Source organism: Melanostigma gelatinosum (assembly GCF_949748355.1).
Source record: "Melanostigma gelatinosum genome assembly, chromosome: 7".
Taxonomy (NCBI): Eukaryota; Metazoa; Chordata; class Actinopteri; order Perciformes; family Zoarcidae; genus Melanostigma; species Melanostigma gelatinosum.
The window spans coordinates 8261945-8287738 of NC_136640.1; the positions used below are offsets into that span (position 1 = coordinate 8261945).

A 25794-nucleotide genomic window follows, 5' to 3' on the forward strand; every position below is an offset into this window, starting at 1 on the left:
CTTGGTTGCTAGTTGTCTCTTTCATCAAGGCGGCCTTAATTCTTATACCGCCATCAAGCTAACCAGTAGTAACAGAGGTGCTTTTTGGCGTTATTGTTTTTACCAAGTTGATACAGTGTCACGAATATTTTGTTGCACTCACAGATGTGAAAGCACATATTTTCACTTGAATGTGGGGCCAAACAGCCTTATTAGGCACCTTATTAGTCGCACATGGAAACATAGCTTTGCTGTTGTCTTCAGAATTGGTCATTGTGGGGTCAAATGGATGTGCTCGGATAAGTCCGTACAAGAAGCATACAAACAAATCCACACTAAGTTTAGCATGAAGCACCAGAGCAAACAAAGCATATGTTTGTGTTTCATGTATAGCTAACACGCCATGACTTGATGATGTCACCTGCTCATGCACATAATGCTGGCAAAGATTGCTTCTCTTCGACTGATTTCCTGAGTCTAAGTTCTACTCTGTGTTCTGACTTCATGCATTGTTTGTTTGTCATGTTAATGTGTATTATCGCTGTAGTTTCCATATGCGTCAGTGTAAGGATTATGTCGCACAGCTTTCAAATTGTAACTACTTTATTTTTGTAAACATGGTGATGTCAATTTTTAGGAGAAATTGTCCTGCAGCACAGTGGGTTTTCAGTTGGATTTTAATCAAAAGAAGATCAATTGGCACAAAGTTATGAAAGTTGTGAGATGCCAAAGCAGCAAAACACATATTAAATTAACAGTACTTTAAATAAAAAGGAAATACAGCAGTTCTCAGATTTTTGAAAATGTATCTCCTGTTGGACTAATAATTCTGAATTGTTAAAAAATATCTATAATTTTATAAGATAGTTCAAAATGTTGATCTCAACCCTTTCAATATCTGCATGTTTGCCATAGTTTATTTTCTGTACAGTACACAGGGTTTTCATTTCAACTAAAAGCTGTATTTTCAGCTGCCCCTCGTCATTTGTGGGTGGATGCACAGCACAATGTCGTTAAGCATTATGCATGGAGGCTCATGGGATATGCTTGTCGTATGGGTGTCAGTGCTTACTCAGGAATATACTTTTTGGTACCTACGCGTGTTTCTTTATTTACACAGAGAACTGCTGACAGCAGGAACTGTGTTGCCCTGAATGAGTCACACTTAAGGACATGACGTGTGTCAGAGAATAAGGAAACAGAACAAGGAGAGTGGAAGAGGCATATTTGGATTAGAAAAAGGAAGATGGAGGAAAAGTCAGAGGGAGAGCCGTGAATGGTGTTCATCACTTGAATCAGGTGAAAACAGACAAATACATCCCAACGATTGAAATCCAAAGATTGTCGAGAGATAATGTCAATTGCACATGTGAATCTTTCTTTCTTTTATTTCTAATTTCAGACAGAGATTACAAGACATTGAATACCTAAGATATATTACAGTGTCTATCTACACAGCATTTGTCCAAAACGTTTGGCGAGGGTTCTGGTAATGATTTAATATGAGTGGTTATGAAATTTCATCGCATAATAATTGAATGAATCGGGACTGGATCATGAGCTGCCTGACGGGCAGACCCCAAGCAGTGTTGAGCACCACCACATCCTCCACCCTGACTCTTAACACCTGCGTCTCCCATTACTGCATGCTCAGCCCTCTCCTGTACTCTCTGCTTACGCACGGCTGCACGGCCACCCACAGCTCCAGCACCATCATTGCTCTTGATGACGAGACGATCGTCATCTGCCCGGTCACCGAGAGCAATGAGACAGAGAGGAGGTGAGAACCTTAACATCTTGATGCCAGGATATTAATATCAACAATATCCCTCTCATTGTCAGCAAAAGCAAGAGGCTGATTGTGGGCTTCCGGAAGTGACAGAGACGAGGACAATCCTTCATCTCTATCAACGGGACTCCGGTAGAGTTTTGTTTAAGAAATTTTAAGGTGCAAATTTGAATGAAAATGCAAACTCTACCACAGCTTATTTTGCAATAACAGATTCTCACTCAATGCATAAAATATTGCAGTTTGTTCAGCTAAGCTTCAAACCATGATGCTCTAGATACACCTCTAGCAATGTGTCCTTATAGAACGGTTTGTATGATATCTTAAAAAAACCTACTCCTCATTTTTCTTTTGTTTTCCCATGAAAGCTGGCAACACGTGTCAATATCCGCTCGTTGCATGAATCCAGTTTTTTTCATAATAGGGTTTAGGCAACAAAATTAGTTGGTTCAGCTTCAGAAAATATCTTAAAATAGTTAGTTATGTTAAGGCAACACACCTCCTCAGCTAGGTTCAGGAATAGATTGTTGTCTGGGTTAAAGTAACTATGGAAGTACATTAATTGAAGTACGCAAGTTATGTGACAAAAATATCAACGTTGACTTCTCGTTTCACATTGGGAGCGAACAGCGGCCTCCTGTTTGTTGTACCCATCCACCTGCCCGGTGTGTGCTTTTGCTGTGTATATAATCGTTCATGATTACGTCCATATCATACAAATTCAATTGGCGGGATATCTACGAATTACAGGACATTGCTTTTTGTAGGTTTAGCTATGAATGCTGGATGAGACTAGCTTGCCGCTCGTGTCAGTCTTGCTCGTGTCAGTCAGTGTCGATATACTCTCGTTGCAGTGTTTTTGCAAAACTTCCGTCTTCACAGGAAGTTAGGTTTTGGAAAGAAAACCACTTCAGGAAAAGAGTGCGGATGACGTCAACTTGACTGAGTATCGACTCACGTGAGTCACATGACTAACGACACTAATGATTTCTGTGACTAACGACTGACATGAACTAACGTCAACATTTACTTTTAGTTAGGAATGGGACACGAACAGCTGTCTCCTAAAGATTAAAGTCCTGTATTTGCTCCCGCCCTGTTTGGACACTCTCACTCTTTATACTGTCAGGTGCTCTGCCTGTAATATCACCGGTGGGTGCAGGCGCTGTACAAAGCACTGGCCCAGCTGCATATATTAAGTAGGGAGTGAGAACTGGCTGTGTAAAGATGCAGCGATCAATTTTGTCATGCCAATTCGTCCTGGTGTGACCGGGGCTTCAGTGCAATCTGCAGCCAATTAGAAAAGAGCTAAGGGATGCTGAATAAGAGTTTGCATTAATGCCGCGAACACCGATTGCAAAGTGACTCTGTAAATCTCTGTCCCTTTATTACTTTGTTGAGACAGAAACAGCCAATAGTTGGATCCATTCATGCTCTCTTTCTCTCGGTCTCTTTCGTAAGTTTTTATTAATATCACCATGAATCTAGTCTATCTGTCTGCTTGTCCTTCTTTTCTTATAGTTGCCATCTAAAATGCTGCTCCATCTGTACTCTGTAACACATTACACCCCCCATCTCCAGCCTTCCTCTTCTAGGAAGAAGCAAAGTGGTGCTCACAACGCATACCATTACTTACCAATTACCCTTTCAGATGGGACTGCATGACTATTTATGGTCTTCCTTAATTTATTTCAGCCAGGCAGCAAAATGCTGATCGCTTCTAAAATTTCCATTTGTGCCTTGAAAGTGGATTTATTGGAAGTGTTGGACTAGAGTGTGAGTTTGCGCATCTTTTGGTGTGTGTGTGTGTGTGGTTGTGTGTGTGTGGTTGTGTGTGTGTGTGTGTGTGTGTGTGTGTGTGTGTGTGTGTGTGTGTGTGTGTGTGTGTGTGTGTGCGCGCGCGCATCAATATGAATAAAGGTGACCCTCCTGGAATTTCATGAATCCAATGTGTGTGCACGCACACACACACACACACACACACACACACACACACACACACACACACACACACAAATACGAGCCTGCATGCGTTACATTGTTTTAAACAGTGCTGTGTCTTAACTGGTGTGTCAGTGGACATATAATGAAATATACATGAATATACAAGAGCTTGAGTCATAACTTGTTGCCACATAGATGTACTCTATATGGGTAAAATTAACAATCTGTGTCACTGTATTTCCATATAAAAACAAAAGTAAAACAAAGTTTGTTCTTTGGTCCAGAAGTGGAGAGCTGTGCAAACTGATAATGATTAGTTTTTAGTCATTTGGGAGCCCTCTAACCTACCTCTAAGTTCACAACGATTTGTTTGGTGCTCCAATGCTGCGTGAATTACTAAAAGTTAGGACTTTGCATCCAATATTTTTCGGAGTTTCTTCTAACTTGGTAATTTAGGAGCTACATTGAGCCTGAAGGCTAGTGGAGTGAACCTATGCTTCCCTTCAAATGAGACAGTCTAGCGGCTAGACTAGACTCTAGCCTAATGGACACCGAAGCTAATGATGCGTTTGACCGGTCCGGTCCATTTACCCCATATGTTTACCTTTGAGAAATTGAAAGAAAGTGTTTGGGAATAACATAAGTTTGCGTTATAAGTTTGCATTTATCTGTCTCATTAAGATATGCGTGTACAAACGCACACATTCACACTGCATTCATTGGAACTACATTATATAACATGTAAGCGACACATGAAAGGTTCTTAGATAGGCCTACCCACAACAGACCCGCTTACACACAGATTACAGGTACAAGGACAAAGGGAGCAAAAGAGAAGGGGTTGCTGTGTCACATGATAATGAGCATCTCTCGTGTTCTTCAAAAGAACCATGCGTTTCCCTCTGGGGGCGGGGGGGCTGTGGATTCACGGCAATACTTCAGAGGATGCAAGGCTCATTGGGGAAATCATTTAGTTTGATACCTCGGTTTGAGGAATGCTCTCCATCGCATTAGTCTCAATCTCTTGACGCAAGTACCAAAGGGAATCCTGGGTGTGACCGAGCACAGCATCATTGTTATTCACGTCATTGCCTTGGTGAATACTAACTGGGTTGACAGGATCCATTCTTTTTTGCAAACGTTGCACCTCCAATGCGTCATGGTGCTACTGCAAACCAAAATAGTATTACATGTTATTGAGGTAATACTCAAACAGGTTTTCAAAAATTTGATCAGAAAAAAATATTTGTTCACAAAAATCCCACGAGAAGACAGGCTTATCAATAAAATGTCTTCTTTGGTTTTATCCACTGGACAACAGGAAACAGTACCCAACATGCTTCCATTGAAGGTCCACACAAACCAACTATGTGGAAAGACACTGAAGGATTAAAAATATAGAGTCAAGCTGGTTCCTTACATACGTACAGTACATGTCTTGGTAACATCATCCAAGGTTTAATTGCAAACAAGCATGGGACTGGATAAGAGATGGGGGGAAGATAGAAGCTGATTTAGTGTCACAGTGGCTTGACAGACATGTTTTATGCATGTGCTGCTCCTCTTGTGCAATTCAGTCACATTTATCCAATCAGTCAGCATTTCTCATTTGAAAGGTGAGAGTTATTTTGTGTCTTCTGTGATCAGTTCAGCAGCTGCTAAACCTGTGCTGCGGTTTTTCAGTCCCTGCTTGTTGGCCCATTTGTTTTTGTCGAAGTTACCTGAATAATCACTTTTCCGTGGCAGCAATTATTACTACTATTGAGCTGAACACCTTCGCTTGTTGGGAGAAGAGCAAACAAGGCGAGGTGTTTCATTACACAAAAATAATCTCCTCCCACTTCCCCACTGCTTTTGTTTACATAGAAGTCTCATTTTGTATTAGCGTAAATATCTCATTATTTGGCTTAATTAGGCTTTCATACATGAGTTGCACTTCCTGTGTCTTTCTATCAGAGTATCTGCCGATTAAAAGAGCCAGGATCACTTTCTCTCCCATATTATTCTGCTCCTGTAATCGTTTCACCCATCAGCCTGCCTGCTTGTTGAGCAGGATATAGAGAATGACGGCAGATTCTCATTGTGGGTTTAATCCATTTCAACAGGGCAGTGAGATACGCACCTTGATCAAGCCATTGTCAGGAGAGAGCGGGATGCCTATTATACAACAATTGAAGACAGGCATCTGACTATGTGAAATTAACTTTCAAACAACATGCATACCTTAACGGGTGTCTGTGCATGTGATTATACTCAACTGTTTGGATTGACGGAGTTTCGCGTTCAGTATTTCTCATTATTTCCTCACACAGGAAGTATTAGGTATACAGACAAACAAATGAATTTACAGTGAAAGTCCACTTTCCCAAAAGTCGTTTAAATAATTAATTTGGGAAAACATTTTTTGTTGTTTTGGAATCTTACACGTCTCCACAAATAATACAACTTTATGTCCAAAACAGTGACGCAAGATTGCAGCATCAGAGTGAAATCCTACAAGGGTGTCATTATCAGGCAAGTTTAACTCAAACCATAATATCTGAAATATTTTATAGTACATTGCATTTTTACTTTACTTTTAAAACAAAATAAAATTATTTCTGATCAACTCTCTAGACAACCATTGTATACATTATATTATCATAGGGATATCGGTACACACACAATCGTTTGGCTATGCCCTGGTTGCCCGCACCTTCAGCAGTGGCGTGGACACACCGCTTCAGCTGCTGCAGGATCTAGGCATGAGGGTCTTCTTTTATATCTAGAAGACCTCATTGTCATCGTTAAATTCAGAGCACTGAGTTGTAAGAATCTTACAACTAATCAAATTGGGGTTCACAATCAACTGGAAGGGGAGCAACCCCCTGCTCTACTTACAGGTAGAGTATCTGGGGGTTGTGCTCGACACATGCAGGCTGCGGATACTATGTGGGACCACAGACGGACGGCCCTGCCGCCGGCAGTGGGCAAATGTGGCAGAGTGTAATGGTGATGGTCCGTCATTCAGGCACTGGGGTCTGTGGCAGCTGCTTGTCCACTGGAGTTCCTGCACAAGTGCTGCCTATAGAGGTGGTTTGCCAGCCTTTATTTGGGAGCTAGGAAGCACAGGCGACACCTGGTGTATTGTGAAGCATTTTAAGTCAGCCATGGTGTAGCAACAGGACTCATTAAATAGCGCGAGTAAAAATAACTTCATAGCCACAGTGAAACAAGATCTGAGAGGCCACACGACCAATGTGTTCCAGTAAGAAAGAAAAAAATAAAACAGTCATGTCCTCAGGTAAAGTAGCCTGTGCCAAAGCTCTCCACCACCTCCACTGCTTCTTGATCCCATCTGTTCTTTTGTTGTTCTCATTTCTTTCTCTCTGCATGTCTTTGTCACTCTCTCTCCTTCAGCTTCTCATAAGTGAGGACATAGCTGAGGGAGCAGTGACCCACATTACCCTGGCAACCACTTGTGATGAATAGATTCTGTGCGTCTGTGTGTCCACGTCTTCATAGAGGCAATTGCTTTTGTCTGCAAATGCGTGCGTCTGCAGTGTAACAGCGATGACTGGAATGTTGAAATCCTCAAAAGGGTCCTCTTTCATCACTTGAAAACGTGTCAATTATCGCGTATTGTAGCAAGATGGTCCTCAAATCTTTGACTGTGTGGGGATTTGTGCAGACTGTAGCAGGTACATGTTTGACAGGAGTAAAGATGTGTTTGCATGCAAGCCTGTGCATGAGGTAAACCGGTATCCAAATCTGTGTGTGTTTGTGTGCATGTTGCTTTGTTTTAGGCTGCTACAAAGGTCAAGTCATGATGATAGTCCCCTGGGGGGGTGATTTTGGGGTTACGGGCATGTAGGTAATGTGTCCATAAGAATACATTATGCACATGAACAGTTCTCACCCTTTCACTTGCCACTTGTCTACATCTATTATCTTCTATTATCTTCTTCCCAGCCTCCGTTTCTAAATCCATCTATCCTTTTTTTTGTTTTTTTTCATTGCCGTCTCTTCAAGTACAATTCCCTTGTCTAACTCCTCATTGTTATTTTAGTCAGTGCAAATAGCTGACAAAGATCAGATATACTTGCGTTTGTTTTTTTTCCCTTGAGGCTTCAGAACAGTTATACTTCAACAACTTTTAAACAACATGTTTTAACACTAAAGTAGCACAGTAAATGAATTGAACCCTCGAGAAAATGCAAATAAATGAATATTTACATTCTTTAATTCTTCCCTCAGCTTTTTGCATTTGTGAGTAGCAGACTCACTGGAGCACATATGGGAGCCCTAACGGGACACTTGCACAGTCTTTCCCCGAATAACTTTGAACTTATATATTTTTTCTATCTCAAACAATTGCCTTTCTCTTTCTGCCTTACTTAATCGAATTCTCAGTTTATCCTCTACCTTTCCCTCTCTCCATCCTTTTGTTTTTTGTCATTCGTAGCGAGTGGCATCAACTTCTTCAAAACACAGAGCGTCCAACACCAGATTTGGACACATTTGATCAGCTGTAGGTGATCTAATTGTCAATTGTTTCCTTCTTTACTAGGGAATTAGTATTTGTGATAGCTTTGCATGGTATTCGGCTCTGTCTCACAACACAATTACCTTGGCTTCTCCACCAGTCTTAATGGTTTACTGTCTCAGTGCAATAGGCCAGGTACCGATTTCACAGCACAATAAAGCAGCATGGCATCCACTGATGATCCAAAATGGCTTGGTCCACCACCTCCATTTTTAAAGCAAAATGTATGATTTTGTTTTCAAAGTTATGTAAAGAGAAGGGGCTTGACCTGGTCCTGTTTGATCAATTCAGTGCTGTCCCTCTTTCAGCCTCTGTTTGATAGATATCATTTGTGTTGCAACATAAAGATGTACAGGTCACACTGGATACAGTTAGAAGATGAGACACGGCCAACTGTTGACCCCTTTTATCATGCAGCTGAAGCTTCTGGTGCTCAGGTCCTTCTCTGAGCAATTTGAGCCCTTTAAGAAAATTACCCTCAATCTGGTGTCTGCTAGGACAGCTTTGTTGCTGGCTGTGGCTTTAATGAAACAGGTATAATGGGCTTGTGTCAGTCCACCCAAGCTGCTTGATCGTCTGTGGGGATCACAGTGGTGCCAGTTCTTTATGCACCGCATCTATTATGCCTAAGAAAATGCTCTCTCCACTTTAGAACTTGATTCTGGCATCCCAAAATATGAGTGCAGGGAATGTAATGCACGTGCATTTTTTTAAAGTGTAGATTGGACAGTGTTTCGGCTGTCTTGGATATTCAGTTGTATTTAGCTGGAGAGAGGAAGCTGGAGGCTGCTGTGAGGAGTATATAACCGGCAGGGACCCTCCAGAATCTGAGCTGCTGAGAGCAAACACAGACTTACCCTCCAATGCCAACCGAAACACAATCACTCTGCTGTAATGAATGTCAGCGTAGGCGGTCTGTGTTGGATGTAGACGACAACCCAAAGAAAGTGAGCCGTGCGTGTGCTTTACAATATACAAACATTTTCCTCCTCACTGGGACAGAAGTGAGCTGGAGACCTTCTTCCAAGAAAAATCTGGAAAAGTCATTTTATTTTCCTAATTCCATGGTCTGCCTCCAAAGGAGTGAGATGCGTCCAATGCGCCGCTGCAGCAGGGCAGCTGCCCACAGGTTGCCGGCACAGCATAGAGATACAGCGGGTGGACAAAAGCGTGTAGAGCCAGCATATTTTCACATCTTACTTGGAGAGTTTAGGACTTAGTTGTATGACTTAGTTGTATGTGTGAGTTTTATGTTGTTTTTGTCCAGTTGAATGAAGTCTGTTTTATGATGAGTTAACGGTGTACGGTTGTATTTTTTGATTTAGGTGTTTATTTACACCTTTTTTTTTGTCAGAGGTTGCGACATCGACGCTTACTCGCATCCTGGTACATGTAGGCACAGCTGGCACGCCTCCGCAGTATGGGAGATCAGCTCTCTCAGTCAATATTGCACGGACTGGGGAATTTATTTCTTCAGTGGGCTACATTTACCATCAGCACCGATTGGCCGATAACACATTATCCCTGTAATAAAAGACATTTCAGTGCACTGCACCACAGAGCGGAGTGTGTATGTGAAAATGGACTTTGGGTTGCTATACAGCTTAATGTCTTAGATGAACAGCCCTGGTGTCAGTCTCTTCTCACCACATGTATTATTTCATACAACAAACCAAGTGTGTTTCAAGAAAATGTAGTGGTGCTGCATGCAGCACAAAAATAGCTTTGAGTTCGCTCAAACACTCGTTTACTACTTTCCTTAATCTTATCTATCTGCCTCTTTGGCAGCAGTACTCTGTTGCTCTGTCTTTTTCCCCATTTGTGTCTTTAAATCTCCTCTCTTTGTATTCTCCCTTCCCTCCATCGCTCTGTTACACCCTGTCACCCAGTGTCTTCCACTGATTATTGCAGATGGCCCCAGTTCCACATGGGACTGATCAGTGTTGAGGGTGAAACGATAGTAGCAAAGTGGAATGCCCAAGGAAGCAAGGTAAATCATTTAAGGAGACAGCAGTTTATCTGTTGGTGTCACTAGCAGATTAAAAATAAATAGGCTGTTTTTCTATGTTCTTCTTTTAATAAAACGTGTGTGTCCAGCGGAGGACTTAGTACAGCAGTGGTGCTTGTATATAACCAAGTGTGTCTGGGTTTGTGATGACTCTTCCCTGTTCCCCTCTGTTCCCTCCACTAAATCACCCAACTGACATGTGCATTCAGGCACACACATGGATGCACGTTCTATTATTATGAGTTGTCCAGAGAGCCTTCCTCCTCTGTATTTACATCTGCATGTCCATCTCATTCGCTAGTGTTTCATCATGAGGTTATGTGTTTGGTGGTGTGTGTGTGACGGTATGCGTTCGAGCATCCGCACGTCCGTGACCGAGTGAATGTGCACATCTTTTTGTCCACAGCTAATCTCACATTCTTTGGCAGCAAGCCGCACAATACTTTGGATGGCCAGGGATGTTTGCATCCTCAAGGACCTTTCGTAGCTGTGATGCCTCATACTTTCTCTGAATACCTTTTTATAGCCTGTTTTTATACTGCCATTGACTGTCTGCTTACTTCTCAGACCACTTTTAACCCACTCCAGGCTTGTTGGGTCCGCTAGTGATAAGCGCAGCGACATAGTGCATCTACAACCCCTAACCGCTACTCTGCACCCAGAGACGCACTGGGGCGGAAACAGTTTCATACTGTAATTCATTTTATTGAATTGAGCATGACGTCCATGAAGCAGGTGACTTAAATGTCCACTGAAGCTTTTGAAGAGAGGAACAATGGCGGCAGACAAAAACATCAGATCAGTGAAGAACAATGATCAGGCTGTAACATTTGTATTTTTTATAATTTCGCACCAATTAAGCTTTGACTGGTGCTCATCTCCTTCTTCTCCAATGATATAATGCCACCTGGCTAACTTGTGAATTAGCGCCACCTACTGCATCTTAAATGTCCATCTACTAGTATTTGCATAACAGTTTTCATAACAAGGTGCATGAATTAGCATTTTACAATTGTCCTGAACTATGTCCATGTTGAAGCTATACGCTACATTTGGATGGAAACCTGGCTATACTATACAAGTGAAACGCTATACCCACTAAATATGGTGATTTTTATCTTACACTAAAGTCTCACACATGGAGTTCCTGGAGAGGAGGCACGCTTTACCGGATGTTGTCCCATGACTCCCTGTCAGGAACCTTCCTCCTGAGCATTCCCAAAACACTCATGGTGTGGGAACAAATCTTACTCGATTTTCGTCCAAACTTTTACTCAGTTGATTGAATAATGGAGCAATCAGTCACTTAGCTGCTTTATTTTCTCCAGACTACGATATGTTATATGATACAACATTTGTGTTCCCCTTGTTTAAAGGGGATTAAAAGTAAGTGTAAGCATAGCTGAATGCACAATGACATAGGGGTGATGACTGGTGAAACATCACCAAGCATAGGTCATACATTTTCTATTGTTAATATCACATTTCCGCTTTTTTCGCTTGTCCACTGTTGAAAAGATGAGACAGTGAGGTAAATCCTCAGTTCTAAAAATGAATTTTCTATTTCCTGGAACTCGCAAATGATCAGTTATCCAAGGTCAACCACATACACGGGTTGACTCACTCTCACATGGAAACACATAACACACTTGCCAGGCTGTTTGCTGCATGTTTATTGTTTTGAAATACTGTATAAATATATTTGAATCATTGCTTCCTGCCAGCAGACCCACACGCAGCAGAGCACTCATACTCTGTGGATGTCCTTACCTACGTAGCTGTGCCAACTCTCACCCACAGAATGTATTTGTGTCTCCCAAACCTTCCTCTCAAGGTCTTGATAAATGTGTAAGTGTTTTAAATAACAAGAAATACAGCTAATGGGAAAACATTGTTGGTAATGGGTTGGGTACTGATCTGGTTATTTGCAAATATCAACGATCATTGTAACATCAATACAATTATTATAATACAACAAAACATTAAACGATAAAATAATAATAATCAAGCACCACAATTATCCAGGTCCAGTAACAAAAAAAATAATTTAAAAGGCCATCAAAAGTAATTCGTAATTAAAAAAAAAAGAAAGATATTGAATAATGATTTAATTTACATTACATCACCTGGAGATACCACCCATATAAAGAAATTATAGACAATTAATGTAGTCTAATAACAACAGTCTCATTAAGTATAGTTACCTCTGATTAACCATATCAATAGCTTATTAAGGTTAAAGGATTGTGTAGTTCTTGACTCAGCCGAGGTTTACTGCACTCACTCATTTAATAGGCCAGCATATATATTCCACAAGCAAGATGATAATAGTCAAACATGCAAAACCAATCTAACCAAATAACTAAACTAAACCAGTGTGCTAGCAATGAAAAGAGAAATAAATAACTTAAAGACGGACATGACGAAGTCATCAAATGGTGGAAACAACAAAAGGAAACACATTAAATCAAACTCAACACAAGAGGATGCAGAGCTTCTTCTAAACAATGTCCAGCTTGCTGTTCAGATAGCTAAAGTGATTACTGGCATTTCTACAACTGTACAAGTGTTTCTATCAAAGAACAGATGACAAGTTTTTCTCTATATTGATTATAAAAAAAGTCATTATCTGGACTTTTTGTTAGAATGTTCTACACAGTATATTGTGTAAGCTGCCTAAACATACTTTAAAAGAGTCATAATCATCACTCCATTTCTAAAAGTAACCTTGCATGCAAAGTCCATCTGTCACAGTTTGTGTTGCCCTTATCCAAAGGTATTAAGGCAATGGTCTCGCTATATACTGGAAGACAAATATTTGTTCTACCCCTGGCCCTCCCCTATTTAAAACTCTAAAGTGGTCATTAAAAAAAGCACACAGTTCACATGTGATGAACTTGAACTTGCCAAGCAATTTGCAAAGCAGACTACTTGGCTCCAACATGGTGGAACCTCTTATCATGCTAGTATCACACCATCGCACGTCATCTGGTTTGCCCTACGACCTCCCTGCCTGTCCTGCAGTGCATTGCACCCACAGCACATCAACACAGGCAACAAGAATGTGTGAGCAACTTTCTGGCTGCAAATTAGGAATAGCAGAGCCAGCAACTGTCCAGTAGGAGTGATGAATATGAATGTATTGGATATTCACATATTGTATTATCACTGGTAATATTTGCCTCCATCCTCACCGATCACCACTTTGCACTACTTGACAGTATAATGAGTATGGGGCCATCTTAAAAGTGTATAAAAGCTTTTCAGATTCTTCTAAAGCTTTATCTTTTATATAAACTATATACCCTTCAGAGAACTTTACTTTCATATGGACACTCTCGCACAGCATGCACTACCTCTTGATATCCCCTCAGTCCTATGACAGGCGTACAGCATGTTTATGTTTGACTATTTGATCAGTTCAGGTACATGGTTGAAATATTCATTTTTCTATTCTATTTGCAACTCAAACACAAGATGTGTTTGATGAAAGTAAATGGCAATAGACAACAATTTAAGACAGAAAATGAAGATTTGACAATGTAATAATAATCACTGATGGTATAAGCCCCACCCATGTCCGGTATTACTCTTAACTATTTATTTATTTTGAAATGAACACAGACGAGAGCTTAGCATGCACCCTGCCTGTTTAGACCATCCATAAGAGCTGTCACACTGAGCTGCAAGTGTATATGAATCCCACCAAATGTGGTCCAGTTCAATAATTATCCTAATAGCTGCTGAATAAAAACAAATAATGCTAGTGTCATGGTGAATAATCATGATCCGAGTCTTCCTTTAATCCAAAAGCCAAAATATAAAGGCGATAATGGCTGAACATCCTAATTTGTGTCTAGGTGGCGAAAAATTATTGTGATGTTAAAAACATGCATCTTATGGCTCTGCTTGGTTACCATAAAGACAGAACTTAACTTGATTGACCACATCATTTTTTTATTTTTTATTGCAAGACAAGAGACAATACATAGACATAACAACAAGAGGACGACAAGAACAGTCGGATACAAGCCAGCAGACATCATATAGTCATTGTGTGGGAGAACGGTGTGTGTGTGTGTGTGTGTGTGTGTGTGTGTCCTTGAGCCTTTTGAGATGAAAGAAAGAACCATAGGAAAGTACATAAATGAGGGCAAATTACAAAAATGTAAACGTGACGAAAATGCTTTTAACGTAAACAAAGTCGGGGGCAGTATCGCCCCGTCCACTAGCAGCAAAGCACGACCAGGGCACCGTCAGGGAGCTGCAGAACAGGACAGTAGGATCAACAGAGTTCGATATTATTTAGTTATTTCATTTATTTATTTATTGTTTTTATTGTTTGTATTTTTTTGTTGAAAGACTGATCGGTCCAGCTTTGGGTCGCCCCCAGACCGTTTGAGGAGGGGGCTAGCCCAGTGCGGGTTTGATCCCCTTTAAAAAAAAACAGAAAAAAACAAACCGCAAAATCAAATTCTAAAATAAAAATACTCTGGTATCTTTGGCTGTCGTACTGTAATAAGTGTCCATTCATTTCATTCAGGCCATCTGCCTGTTTAGCTGCTTGACTGCTTGACATCCTGTGCCCGTGCACTCATTGCATGTCACTGGGATATTCCACAGGCTGCCAGCTTGACAGCTGAGTACTAACAATAGTCATGTTTATTGTTTATTTATCATGATTTGTTCATAATCATGATCATTTTGGGGTAATGGCTTTTGAGGGAGGCCTGATACTATTGTCGACTTCGATATTTTTTGTCTTTTGGAGCTAGTGCTGCAGCTACTTTCATTGGAAAAGAGATGGCGTCACAGGGCTGGTATTTTCAGTTTTATGATTTTTAAAACCTAGCTTACTCTTGCTGGATTCTCCAATGTTGCTTACCCAAGCTTTAAAATATGTTCAACTGATTTAAATACTGCATGTGTGTATAGAGGACAACTGTATACTATTATTAGTATGTTGGTACCCCATGAATCTGCAGACTTCTGCAAAGTTATTACATACCTTTTAATGTACAAAGAGGTATATGTTACCCAAGGGAACTTGTTGTTATGACCTAAATATGCCGATATAGGACAAGATGGTATAAGGAAGAGGGCACATTTGGATATTATACTGTATTTGACACACTGTTCTCCTCCCGGCTGTGACAACAAATAATCTTGGGTTGGGTTCAGTATTCCTTGTTTTTGTAACAATCAAAATTAAGAAAAACCCTACACAACCACCAATACTAAGTTTTGGGGTGACGTACTACTAGACATTTATCGCCAGATGATTTGAACTGCAGTCTACGGGAACCATTTTCATTGCTCCTACCCGAGGTTTTAGTTTCTCGTGTGTGTCTTTATTGGAACAGGACTTTCCTGAAAGGCAGTTTTCATCGGTCTGCAAAACAATCACTCATGTCTTCTTTGTTAATATCTCTGGCATGGAACCAAACACACCTTTAATAGTAGTATTTGTTCCCCCACACAAAGTATGCATACATATATTCGTATCACTAAGGCAGCTGTAAATATAGCCCAATCCAGTCTGTGCTCTGACAATTTTAAGACATTTAAATTGTAAGACCCGCTTTAAGCTTTTTCCAACTCTATTACACTCTCCGGGTAAAAAAAAAACATGAACAAAGAGTAAAAATGAAATTGAAATGAATGATTAAAATTACCCATTACGAGAGGAAGTTAGACAGAAAGAGGTAATGAATAAAACACACTTGCTGGAAGGTGAATTGTCGAAGGGACACATCCACCTCGGCCTAGCTGCTCCGTCCTGCATGCCGCAGAAGTATACTTGATAGCACCATTATACTCTGTGAGGATGCAACCCAGCACAGCACTAAAATATTGTTCTGTATTTTGAAATTATGAATGTCTATCGTTGAGGGTGAATGATTGTGGGAAGACATCATTGGTGTAATTGTAGGGCGAAGGGAAAAGTTGACATCAGGCAAATGAGAAGTTTGTGTTTGTATTTGCTTCTCCACTTCTTTAGTTATCCCCATGCCCCGTAGGAAACCATACAGTGTGCATACAAATTATTAAAAAAGAAAAATAATATTTCTTTTGCAATTTCCATGGAATGACGCTATTATATTTCTCTGCTTCCACTCATCAGTAGCCTGATGAAAGACGGCTGCCTCTCCTTGTATCATTCAGTGTCACCAAATCCCCTCTCATTTTGAAAGTCCCTTTGAAGTTTTTTAATCATATTTCTTCTCCTTCTCTCTCTTACCACACTTTTGTGTTTATTTTTCCCCTGCTGCTGTATCCTCTATCTCTTCCACCTTTATTGTTTGCTCTTTCACATCACCACAGCCTATGCCCACCTCTTCCTGTACGTCCCTGTTTCTTTCTCTGTTTCTCTTCAGCTGTCTGGATTTGTCCTTCCCCTAATTGCCTGTCTCATTTGAATGATGTGCGTCTCTGTCTCAACTGACAGCCGAGGTCAGACTCATCTCGCTTTGCCATGGTGTCAAATAGCGTTTTCTGGTTAACTCGGAGGGACGTCTGAAATGCTTCTTCTTATGGGATTAACCAGTTGAGCGCCGCTCTTTTCCTGGGCTGACAAAACCTTTGAAGGTGTTTCAGGTTTTTGTATATACATGGTATTAAACTGAATAACTTGTGAAAAAAGGATGTTTCAATGTACCCTGTTGGAGCTCGATTAAAAGGGTTTCAGGGGAAAGAGTTCATGTGGTAGCCTAGTTACTGTATGTATTTGACAACGTGATCCAAGCTGCTAATATATGTATATCTTAGATTTGGCATGTCTATGACATTTGCACCTTTTTTTTGTACATCTGTCATTAAAAAGGTATGTATGTGTATATATATAAATATGTATGTATGTATGTATGTATGTATGTATGTATGCATATATGTATGTGTGTATATATATATATATGTGTGTATATATATGTATGTATGTACATATGTATGTATGTATGTATGTATGTGTATATATGTGTGTATATATGTGTGTGTATATATGTGTATATATATATGTGTGTATATATGTGTGTATATATATATGTGTATATATATGTATATATATATATATGTATATATATATATATACATATATATGTGTATATATGTATATATATATATGTATATATATATATATATGTGTATGTATGTATATATATGTGTGTGTATATATGTGTGTATATGTGTGTGTATACGTGGGTATATATGTGTGTATATGTGTGTATATATATGTGTATACATATATGTGTATATATATGTATATATATATGTATATATATATGTGTGTATATATATATACGTACATATATATACATATACATACATATATACACATATATATGTATATATAGATGTGTGTGTGTGTATGTGCCCAGTGTACATGAATAGGTATGTGATATTAGTTTTCAGGCTTTAACACACTTTGTTTATGGTTTAAATACATTATATTGATATTTGAAGAACAAAATAGATAAAATCAAGAACCAAAGAAAGCTTCAGTGAATAGCTCGTGTGAACATTTTAATTTTATGCAAAACTTCAAATGTAAATAGTTACCTTTTTTAATGAGTGCAATTTTCTTGAGAACTCTCCACATAGTTCTGCCTCGTGAAACAAACGGACTCTCACATCGAGCATTGTCATTCTTTCGACAATGTCTGCTCAGCTTCAGCTATCAGCAGGTAATGGTAATTTCACATGACACGCCAGTGGGAGGTGATGCTCTGTTAACTAATGAAGCTGTCATTGTCATGCGCATTAATCACAGCTCACCCCTAATATCTGTCAGTGTCATGTCTGAGAACTAAACTGTGGCACTGACACGAGTCAAAACAACTCACCTCCTGTGAAGCAGCTGTTCGTCCTTCAATAAAAGGTATTTGTGTATCATTTGGCGATGAAACTAAAGTTTTCTCAAGGGTAATGCCACAAACCTTGCTATCCCACAGCATCATTCAGGAAAAAAAAAAAAAGTTCCTTTTTTGTGTTCATTTTTAGCTTTTCTTGATCCCTGTGGTCACAACAAGTGAGGAGCATCACCTTGACTTAAGATATTGAAGATACTCAGTGAGTGCTAAAAGAACTCTGGTACCGTACCTTCAACGACTTCCTTGTAGTATTCTACTCGGATCCCTTTTGTCTCCCTTGTCTTTGTAGTTATTCTCTCTCTCGCTCTCTCTTAGTCTCTCTCACACTCCCTCAGAGATACCAAAAAACGAATAAGCCTTTGTACAACGTAGAGGAGGTGAGAGCGGGTGAGTGTTTTGTGTGCATGTTTGCTGGAAGGAGCACGGGTGATGTAAAATCAGTCAAAATAGACCTCAATGTTGATCATCATTCTATCCAAATCTTTAATAATCACTTCATAGACTTTACTGATAAATACAATAGACAACAGATTATTAATCACTCGAGCGTCCTGATTGTCATTGTGATGAAGTAGTCTACTATACATTGAAGTGGTATTAGCCAATTGGGACAGATTTTACTTGACAACAAGCAAATAATCAATTTTCTGCTAAAAATGCATCACTGCAAATAACACTTAAAGATGTGATTGATTGAAGTCAACTGCATGATGTTCACAAACATATTTTTCCAATACAAGTGCACTCAACATTTTTTTAATTTAGCCTACTCTGCAATCAGCACAATTGATAAACACTTTTGAAAGAAAAACAAACTGGTAGCTGACTATTACGAGAAATACATTCTCATGTCATAACTTAAAGCACTATTTGGTTGTCGGGCATTATGCAGCACCAGTACCATATACCATGATATGAGAATAGATGCATCTCCTACTGCAAGATATATCAATAGGTTAAAGTTATAACCAATAGAATGAGGAGGAAGGTGTAGTTACAGTGGAGTATAATCCCATTTGCTTTTTCACAAGACAGCAGATCATCTGTGGAGAAAGAGGCAGAGAGAAGGACTTTCATCTTGTAATCTTTCACAAAATGATTTGTACATGTAAGAAGATGTATATGCACATTTAAATTCATGTTCCCGTCACTTTCAACAAAATGAATCTAAAGATGGTAATTTGACTGTGTGTGTGTGTGTGTGTGAGAATAATGACCACAATAGAGAGGTGTATGAACATTATTCACACTGTGTAATCAGAGTTCAGTGAAGTGATGACTGACCCTACTTTCCTCCCACTGAGACCTCCAGACTCGTGGTGAAGTGGACGGGAGACTAAACAAGGCAAAACGCCTGCCTGGCAGAGCCTGACACAATGCCTCCTACTACAGATAACTTCATAGAGCTTTGTGTGTATTGTCGTGTTGAGTTTTTGGGAGGGAGGGATGGATGAATGAATTAGATAGAGAAGCTAGACAGATGGATCGCTGTCTAACCTGAGACTTTCTGTACTTTTGGGATGAATGTGTTCCAGAGGTGACACTCTTCAGCTCTCATCATCCTCCTTCGTTCTGGATGGTTGGAGTTCAGAGTGACATACTCTTGCCGTTCAGGGGTGAACACGGGCCAGTTATCGCCATCAATGCTTGGATTCCTGACAAAAAGAACAGCCAATCAAGACAATTCAACAGTGCCCTGAGGGTCTTCAGACAGCTTGAGTGACTGACTCTATCTGATTATACATACCCCGTCCGGGCAAAGTTGGCCCAGTGTTTCATAAACTTCTTTGTCATGTTCACTTCATTCTTCGTGTATCCCAGGGATGCATTCAGAGGCATTCCGAAGACAAATTCTATCTCATAGCCGTGCATAACGCCCATCCATTCTGGCCAAGGATTAACGGACGACCGGTGGTCAAATAAATAAAGGAAAGTCGGACCACCACGTTGAGAGTACCTGGTAAAAAATAAATAAACAAACAGCATTGAACTATTTTTGCACTGCACTAGGTCTGGTTAATTAGAGAAAATAAAACAAGAAATGAGGATTTAATGTTTATCCTATTTTTTTAGGACCGAAACCATTCAATTGGATAGGGCAGTGTTCAAACAGACGAGACCAGCATTCAAAAAAAATGCAGCCCCCTCATTCATTTGAATAAGAGGACACGGCTCAACTTTTGCTTTTTGGTATCTAATAAATCTTCAATTTCTTGGATTACTTAAACTGGACTTTTCTTGCCTACTCCTAAGGCCACACTAAAAGATTGATGTGAAAAATAATTTAAATTGTAGATAAAAAAATAAAAAAGTTAAATGCACAATTGTAAATATGCAGTGTGCAGGGCAGATTCACTGAGAATATTGTGCAAGACATGGCTGAGGATATACTATTGCAACTCAGAATTACCTCTGAGCGAACTCTAGCAGAGGACACACAAACAGTTGGTCTCCAACCAGACTACCCAGTGAGTCACGATTTCTCATCCTGTTATTCTCATCTGTCCAATCAGTGTACTGGAACACAGCCCCATCTCTACTGAGATCACTTGCATGTTGCATTGTAATGGCCACTCCTCTCATGAACTCATTTCTGGTGATAAGACTCTGACCGGTGATGTTAAACCCAGGCATTCCATAAACTAAGAGGTAGGTCCCTTCATCCTTGTTCAAGACAAACAGCACCTCTTTCTTTGGAAGGTTACCGGTACTAAGCAACACCTGCAGAGAAAAACAAAAAGGCGGTTGGTGTTTGTAACGCAAGAAGTTTTTTTTGTCAAATAATACTGCAGAAATTGCCCAGTGAACTTGGTTTTGATGTTTTGCTGATACCAGGATACAGTCGGTTGGGTCAAAGTTTGTTAGATGTGTACTTGTAGCCATGTTACATAACATACAGGAATTAGGTCAACTGATTTTTTTGTGTGTGTATTTCCATGTGTTACATTTGAAAGTGTGACAGCTTCGACATATAGTTATTCAAATGCTGAATCTAACAACCATGGCTTTCGGTGTTGACATTTGTTACACCAGCTAATTGAGGTAGGATTGTGAAAATATACTAAAACTTATTTATAAAACATGCCAACACCTGTTTCATGGGCAATAGCGAAATTAACACATTGTCTCCACACACACACACACCTACTTCGACTTTATCTTGTAGGAAGTCCCCATCAACAAAAGGGACAAAGGGAGTGGCTAAGAGTGTAGGCTGTACGAGAACATCATATTGCTTCAATGAGATTTCCAGAGGATCAGCCTCCTGCAGACAAGCTTTCATATCAGATGAAGGAGATTGGGGACAACCCAGTAGCATCGCCAGCTTCATTGACCTGGATATTGACGTAGAGAGGGAGCAAGGCAATCGGTGACAGAAGGAATGAGGAGGAATGTGAGGGAGACGGAGACAAATTGTTGACACATTTTGAGAAAGAGAACCAACATATTGAGAATCGTTTGACCAAGCACCATGTGTATATGTCCATGCTTGTGGTGAAATAAAAAGAAAAAATGTGAATGTACCCTATTCATTTGATGTTACTTTAACGTAAAAGGTTGCATGTTGCGGCTTCAAACAAATCAATGACAACCGTGGCATAACAAATCTTATGAGTGATGGAAGGAGTGGAAAGATGTAAGAGGGCGACTGCAAATAGTACACCCTACCTGAGCCAGGTCTCACTCTGGCTGATTGTGGCCCAGGGTGCATTAGGAGTGCCACTCTGCAACACAGCCCTTTGAAAAAGACTATGGCTGCCTGGAGAGAGCAGGTGGAAGCCCACAGATGCTGACCCAGCACTCTCCCCAAACAGAGTCACCTGGAAACAAAAGCCAACGGCTTTGTTTTATAGTTTGTTAAAACAGTATAAACACATCTTATTATCTGATATTAGGGTATAAGACAAATACATTTTACCTTCGTAGAATCCCCTCCAAAAGCAGCTATGTTTTTGGCAACCCAGTGGAGGGCCAAACGCTGGTCCAGCAGGCCCGCATTGCTCTGGACGTTGTCGTCGTCAGGAATAGACAGGAAACCAAAAGCGCCGACTCTGTAATAAATGAGCATGAGAATGAGGAAAGATGGTGACAGCATTTAACTTAAGATAAATCCACCTAGTCTTGTCGATTCCACAGCCCATCTAAATGAGTAAAGAGAAGGGTATTGCACATAGTGGTAAGGACTTTTTATGTACTGTACATACTCCTTTGCTTTGCTTATTGCACCAACACCAACCAGTTTTATTGACCTCTTGCAACTTCCGATGTCGGCAAAAATCCAAGTGTGTCAAGTGTAAAGGAGAGACCCAACTCACAGATATTCACCTCGTTAATGATTAGCAGGGAGTTTGCATGTCCACTCATTATCTCATTTTTTTCAGTTTACTTCAGTGCTCACCTATAATTCATTGATACCACAACAACACCTTCAGATTTACTCAAGAAGCGACCATCATAGATGTCCAGAGAGGATGTTCCTTGAGTGAACCCGCCTCCATAGATCCAGACAAGGACAGGAGCCAGTGGTGAGGGCTTAGGCTGGGTTTTGTTGAAACGCGGGGACCAGACGTTTAGGTACAGACAGTCTTCACTTAAAGGAGTGTTTGGGTTCCACATCTCTGAACCTCGGAACCCTTTAAAAAAAATGACAATATTTATCAATGTCACTGGAGACTGATTGGGACCGTAGTCGTTGACATGCACTCCTATCTCTGCTCCTTCAGATGTTTGGAGATAAACATACACTCGGTTCCATTTCAACTTCATTATGACATTTCATTGCAAGCTGTATTTTAAGATGAAATATTAGCTGATGTTTCCCTTAACTCGTGTGGTAGTTTACGAAAAATGACATAGGTGAATAAGTAAATAAATCCCTTGTTTGTTTTCCACTTAATGAGCACCGCTTCGACCAAAGCAATAACAGCGGTCCAACATCCATATCTATCTGTGTAGTCATAATCTATATTTAGAGTACATTTGGGCATGATTTCTGTGCATATGCCTGGCACTGGTGGAAGCTGGCTATGAAACAACCCCTGACAGGTGGCTGTGTCTACGAATAGATATGTATGCACTACCCGGCCCCAAACCGTCTCTTGGGTGGGGGGCTTAGTCTGTGTCAAACTGTGTGTGCGCTTATGTCCTTGTCGATTCATATTTTTGTTTGCTCAACTGCGATAGTGGCACCAATCAGTTGAGTGTGTGCGTGGTGTTATATGACTGCCGCTCCCCACTGAAACACCTACCTTAAGATGGTACATTGGTCTTTTAAGGTCATCTCCGAATCAAACTGTACTTAGATGACCTTCTTTGGTGCCTTGTCACATGCTGCCTTCAAATAAACTCATGAGCTCGTGGTTACGGCATGGGTGGTCGTGTACATAATATTCTTGCCTTTCAAGTTGCGAGAACACTGCTAGGCAGCAGCAACATGGACGGTGCTGTGGCTGTGTAGAAGTCTAGAGGCCACCGAGGCTCACAATTTAGCAAGCTAGCGAGCGGGTAATGCGATGCAGGAAAGGCAATACAGAGGAAAAAGATTTGGCCGTTGGGAAGAGCAACATTCGCGAAGACATACAACACTTAAAATAGACGTTTGCTGCAGTGCACCAATTGAAAACATTCGCCAAGTACACTCACCAAAGTACACGTGTACGCACACAAAAACCAAAGCAGGTACGCGGTGAAGGTGATGTGCGTTAGTGTGCTGAATCGTATCGCACCTCGTATGCCACGTCCCAATGTACACGCACACTTGATATTTCGTTTAGAAATGAATGCTATCCAGCCGACAGTAAAATAGAAAAAAACGAAAGGAACCCAGAGAAGACCTTGCAACTTGTATTTGATGTGTGTTTTGTTGGCACATAATTACTTGTATGTTCAAAATGTAATTCGGTGTGCACAAAAAAATAAAATGTCCTCTTTTGGGACATCAGGCGCTCTGAATAGTCCTGGTGAGTCATCAAGTATTGGCTGTCATTTCAGGCAGGTGTTTTTTCATGATCTAGACCTTGTTGGCAGGGCTACACTTGAATAACTACATGTACACAACACAATATACTGTATATGTAGGCATTGTGTCCATCCGTGTAAACGTGTATCGTACCTTGAAAGGTTGTATCTGGCAGTTGGTAGCAGGAATTTGGGAATTGGGTGGCATCCTTCACGCCTTCCCAACTCTCTACTGGCTCTGGAGCGCTGAATCGCAGTTTCCCCAGAGGTGGTTTCCCATAAGGAATTCCTAAAAATGCTCCAACATTGCCACCCAGCACTGAAAGCAACTTCCCTTGAACTTTCCCATGCCTGGTGTCGATTACAAGGTCATCTTGAGTGGCAAGTGATACAGTCAGGAAATAAGGCAACAGAAGAAGAAGGGTGACGCGTGTACAGGGAGAAACGTTTGCCATGGAAAATCCTGCGGAGAAAAAAGACGGCACACACAAACACTTTATTCTTCATTTTTGTTTCTCAAATTAGATTACACTAAATAATTAATACAATAACTGACATGGCTTTAACTCAACTTCATTACAGATAAATTCTACTTTTATACACTCCAAAGCTACGTCAATACTGTACTTATCATGTAATCATAACATGTAGGCTATTAGATTGAATTATTACACGAAATAATTAATATAACAACTGGTGTTGCCAGCACAGCAGACATGGCCTAAACTCTACTTTCATACACTCCTTATGAAGCTATGTCAACGCAGTACGGTGGGTGCTGACACCTTAAATTCCCAATTTAGCCACAGTAACTTGAGTAAATAATTTGAGTGCTTTCACTGCCACTGGCATGCACGCGTTTATTTTCAACCCGTGTCAGTGGAGAGTTGGGACGCTGTCAAAAAGTGCAGATCAAGCGCGACGGAACGGAGGCTGCGGTGGTCATTCCCGCAGCATGTGCGTCACTTTAGAAGCGTCCCATTATAATCTTTAAAGTATCTGGAAGCAAATGTGCCGCGAGTGATCAGGAAGATGCAAAGCGCAGTTGACTCGTGGAGGCGGTGACGGAGCACATTGTGAGTTTAGCGAGGAAAAGCCGCGTTCAGCTGCGTTTTAAAAAGAGAATTGGGGAGAGACGCGCTCTCACTCGGACTCAAACATTTCCTGACAGTGGATGTACCAGGACCAAGTCATAGAAAGCCTTAGTGACGTCTTACCTTGTCAGACAGCCCGGCTGGAGTGAATGAAGACACCGTATTGATGGGACGAAGAAGGCGTGGACACAAGCCCTCTGTACAGTATCTGGGCTGGCCATGTGTGACACCCACTACTACTACTACAGTTATAATAATAGCAACAACAATAATAAAGTGATACAAATATGAAAAGGTATTTTTTACGAAAGTAAAACTTAGTTTACTCTTCCATCCAAAATAGTAATAATTATAGTACTCATAATAATTGTGTCTTCTGGTCTGCACTGTGTTCATATATTCAACACTTGTTGGAAAACACTATGCACCTGTCACATATCTGTCCAGTGAAGATCCTTTAGTTAAGTACCAGTGCAACACGAAAAACTCTTCATTACAAATACATGTTCTGTATTCAAAATCTTATTTCAGTGAATGTATTATCAGCAAAAGTAAAGGCAGAAAAATGGCCCTTGAGATGGAAGTATCATTTGACATGACTTGATCAGATTGTAAATGCTGATGCGTCGGTC

General features: G+C 40.4%; 1 protein-coding gene across 1 annotated transcript; it reads right to left on the bottom strand.

Moving 5' to 3' along the window:
* Positions 1 to 18569: 18569 nt before the first annotated feature.
* Positions 18570 to 25366, bottom strand: LOC306779702 (acetylcholinesterase-like). The gene is made up of 10 exons (XM_079271681.1): positions 25286 to 25366; positions 24223 to 24531; positions 22510 to 22744; positions 22030 to 22162; positions 21780 to 21931; positions 21259 to 21445; positions 20521 to 20831; positions 19858 to 20067; positions 19608 to 19765; positions 18570 to 19153 (listed from the first exon to the last, which is right to left on the bottom strand). Exons 2-10 carry the CDS (start codon positions 24521 to 24523, stop codon positions 19059 to 19061), a joined length of 1782 nt encoding a protein of 593 aa, XP_079127807.1. The 5' UTR covers positions 24524 to 24531; positions 25286 to 25366; the 3' UTR covers positions 18570 to 19058.
* Between the last annotated feature and the right edge of the window lie 428 nt (positions 25367 to 25794).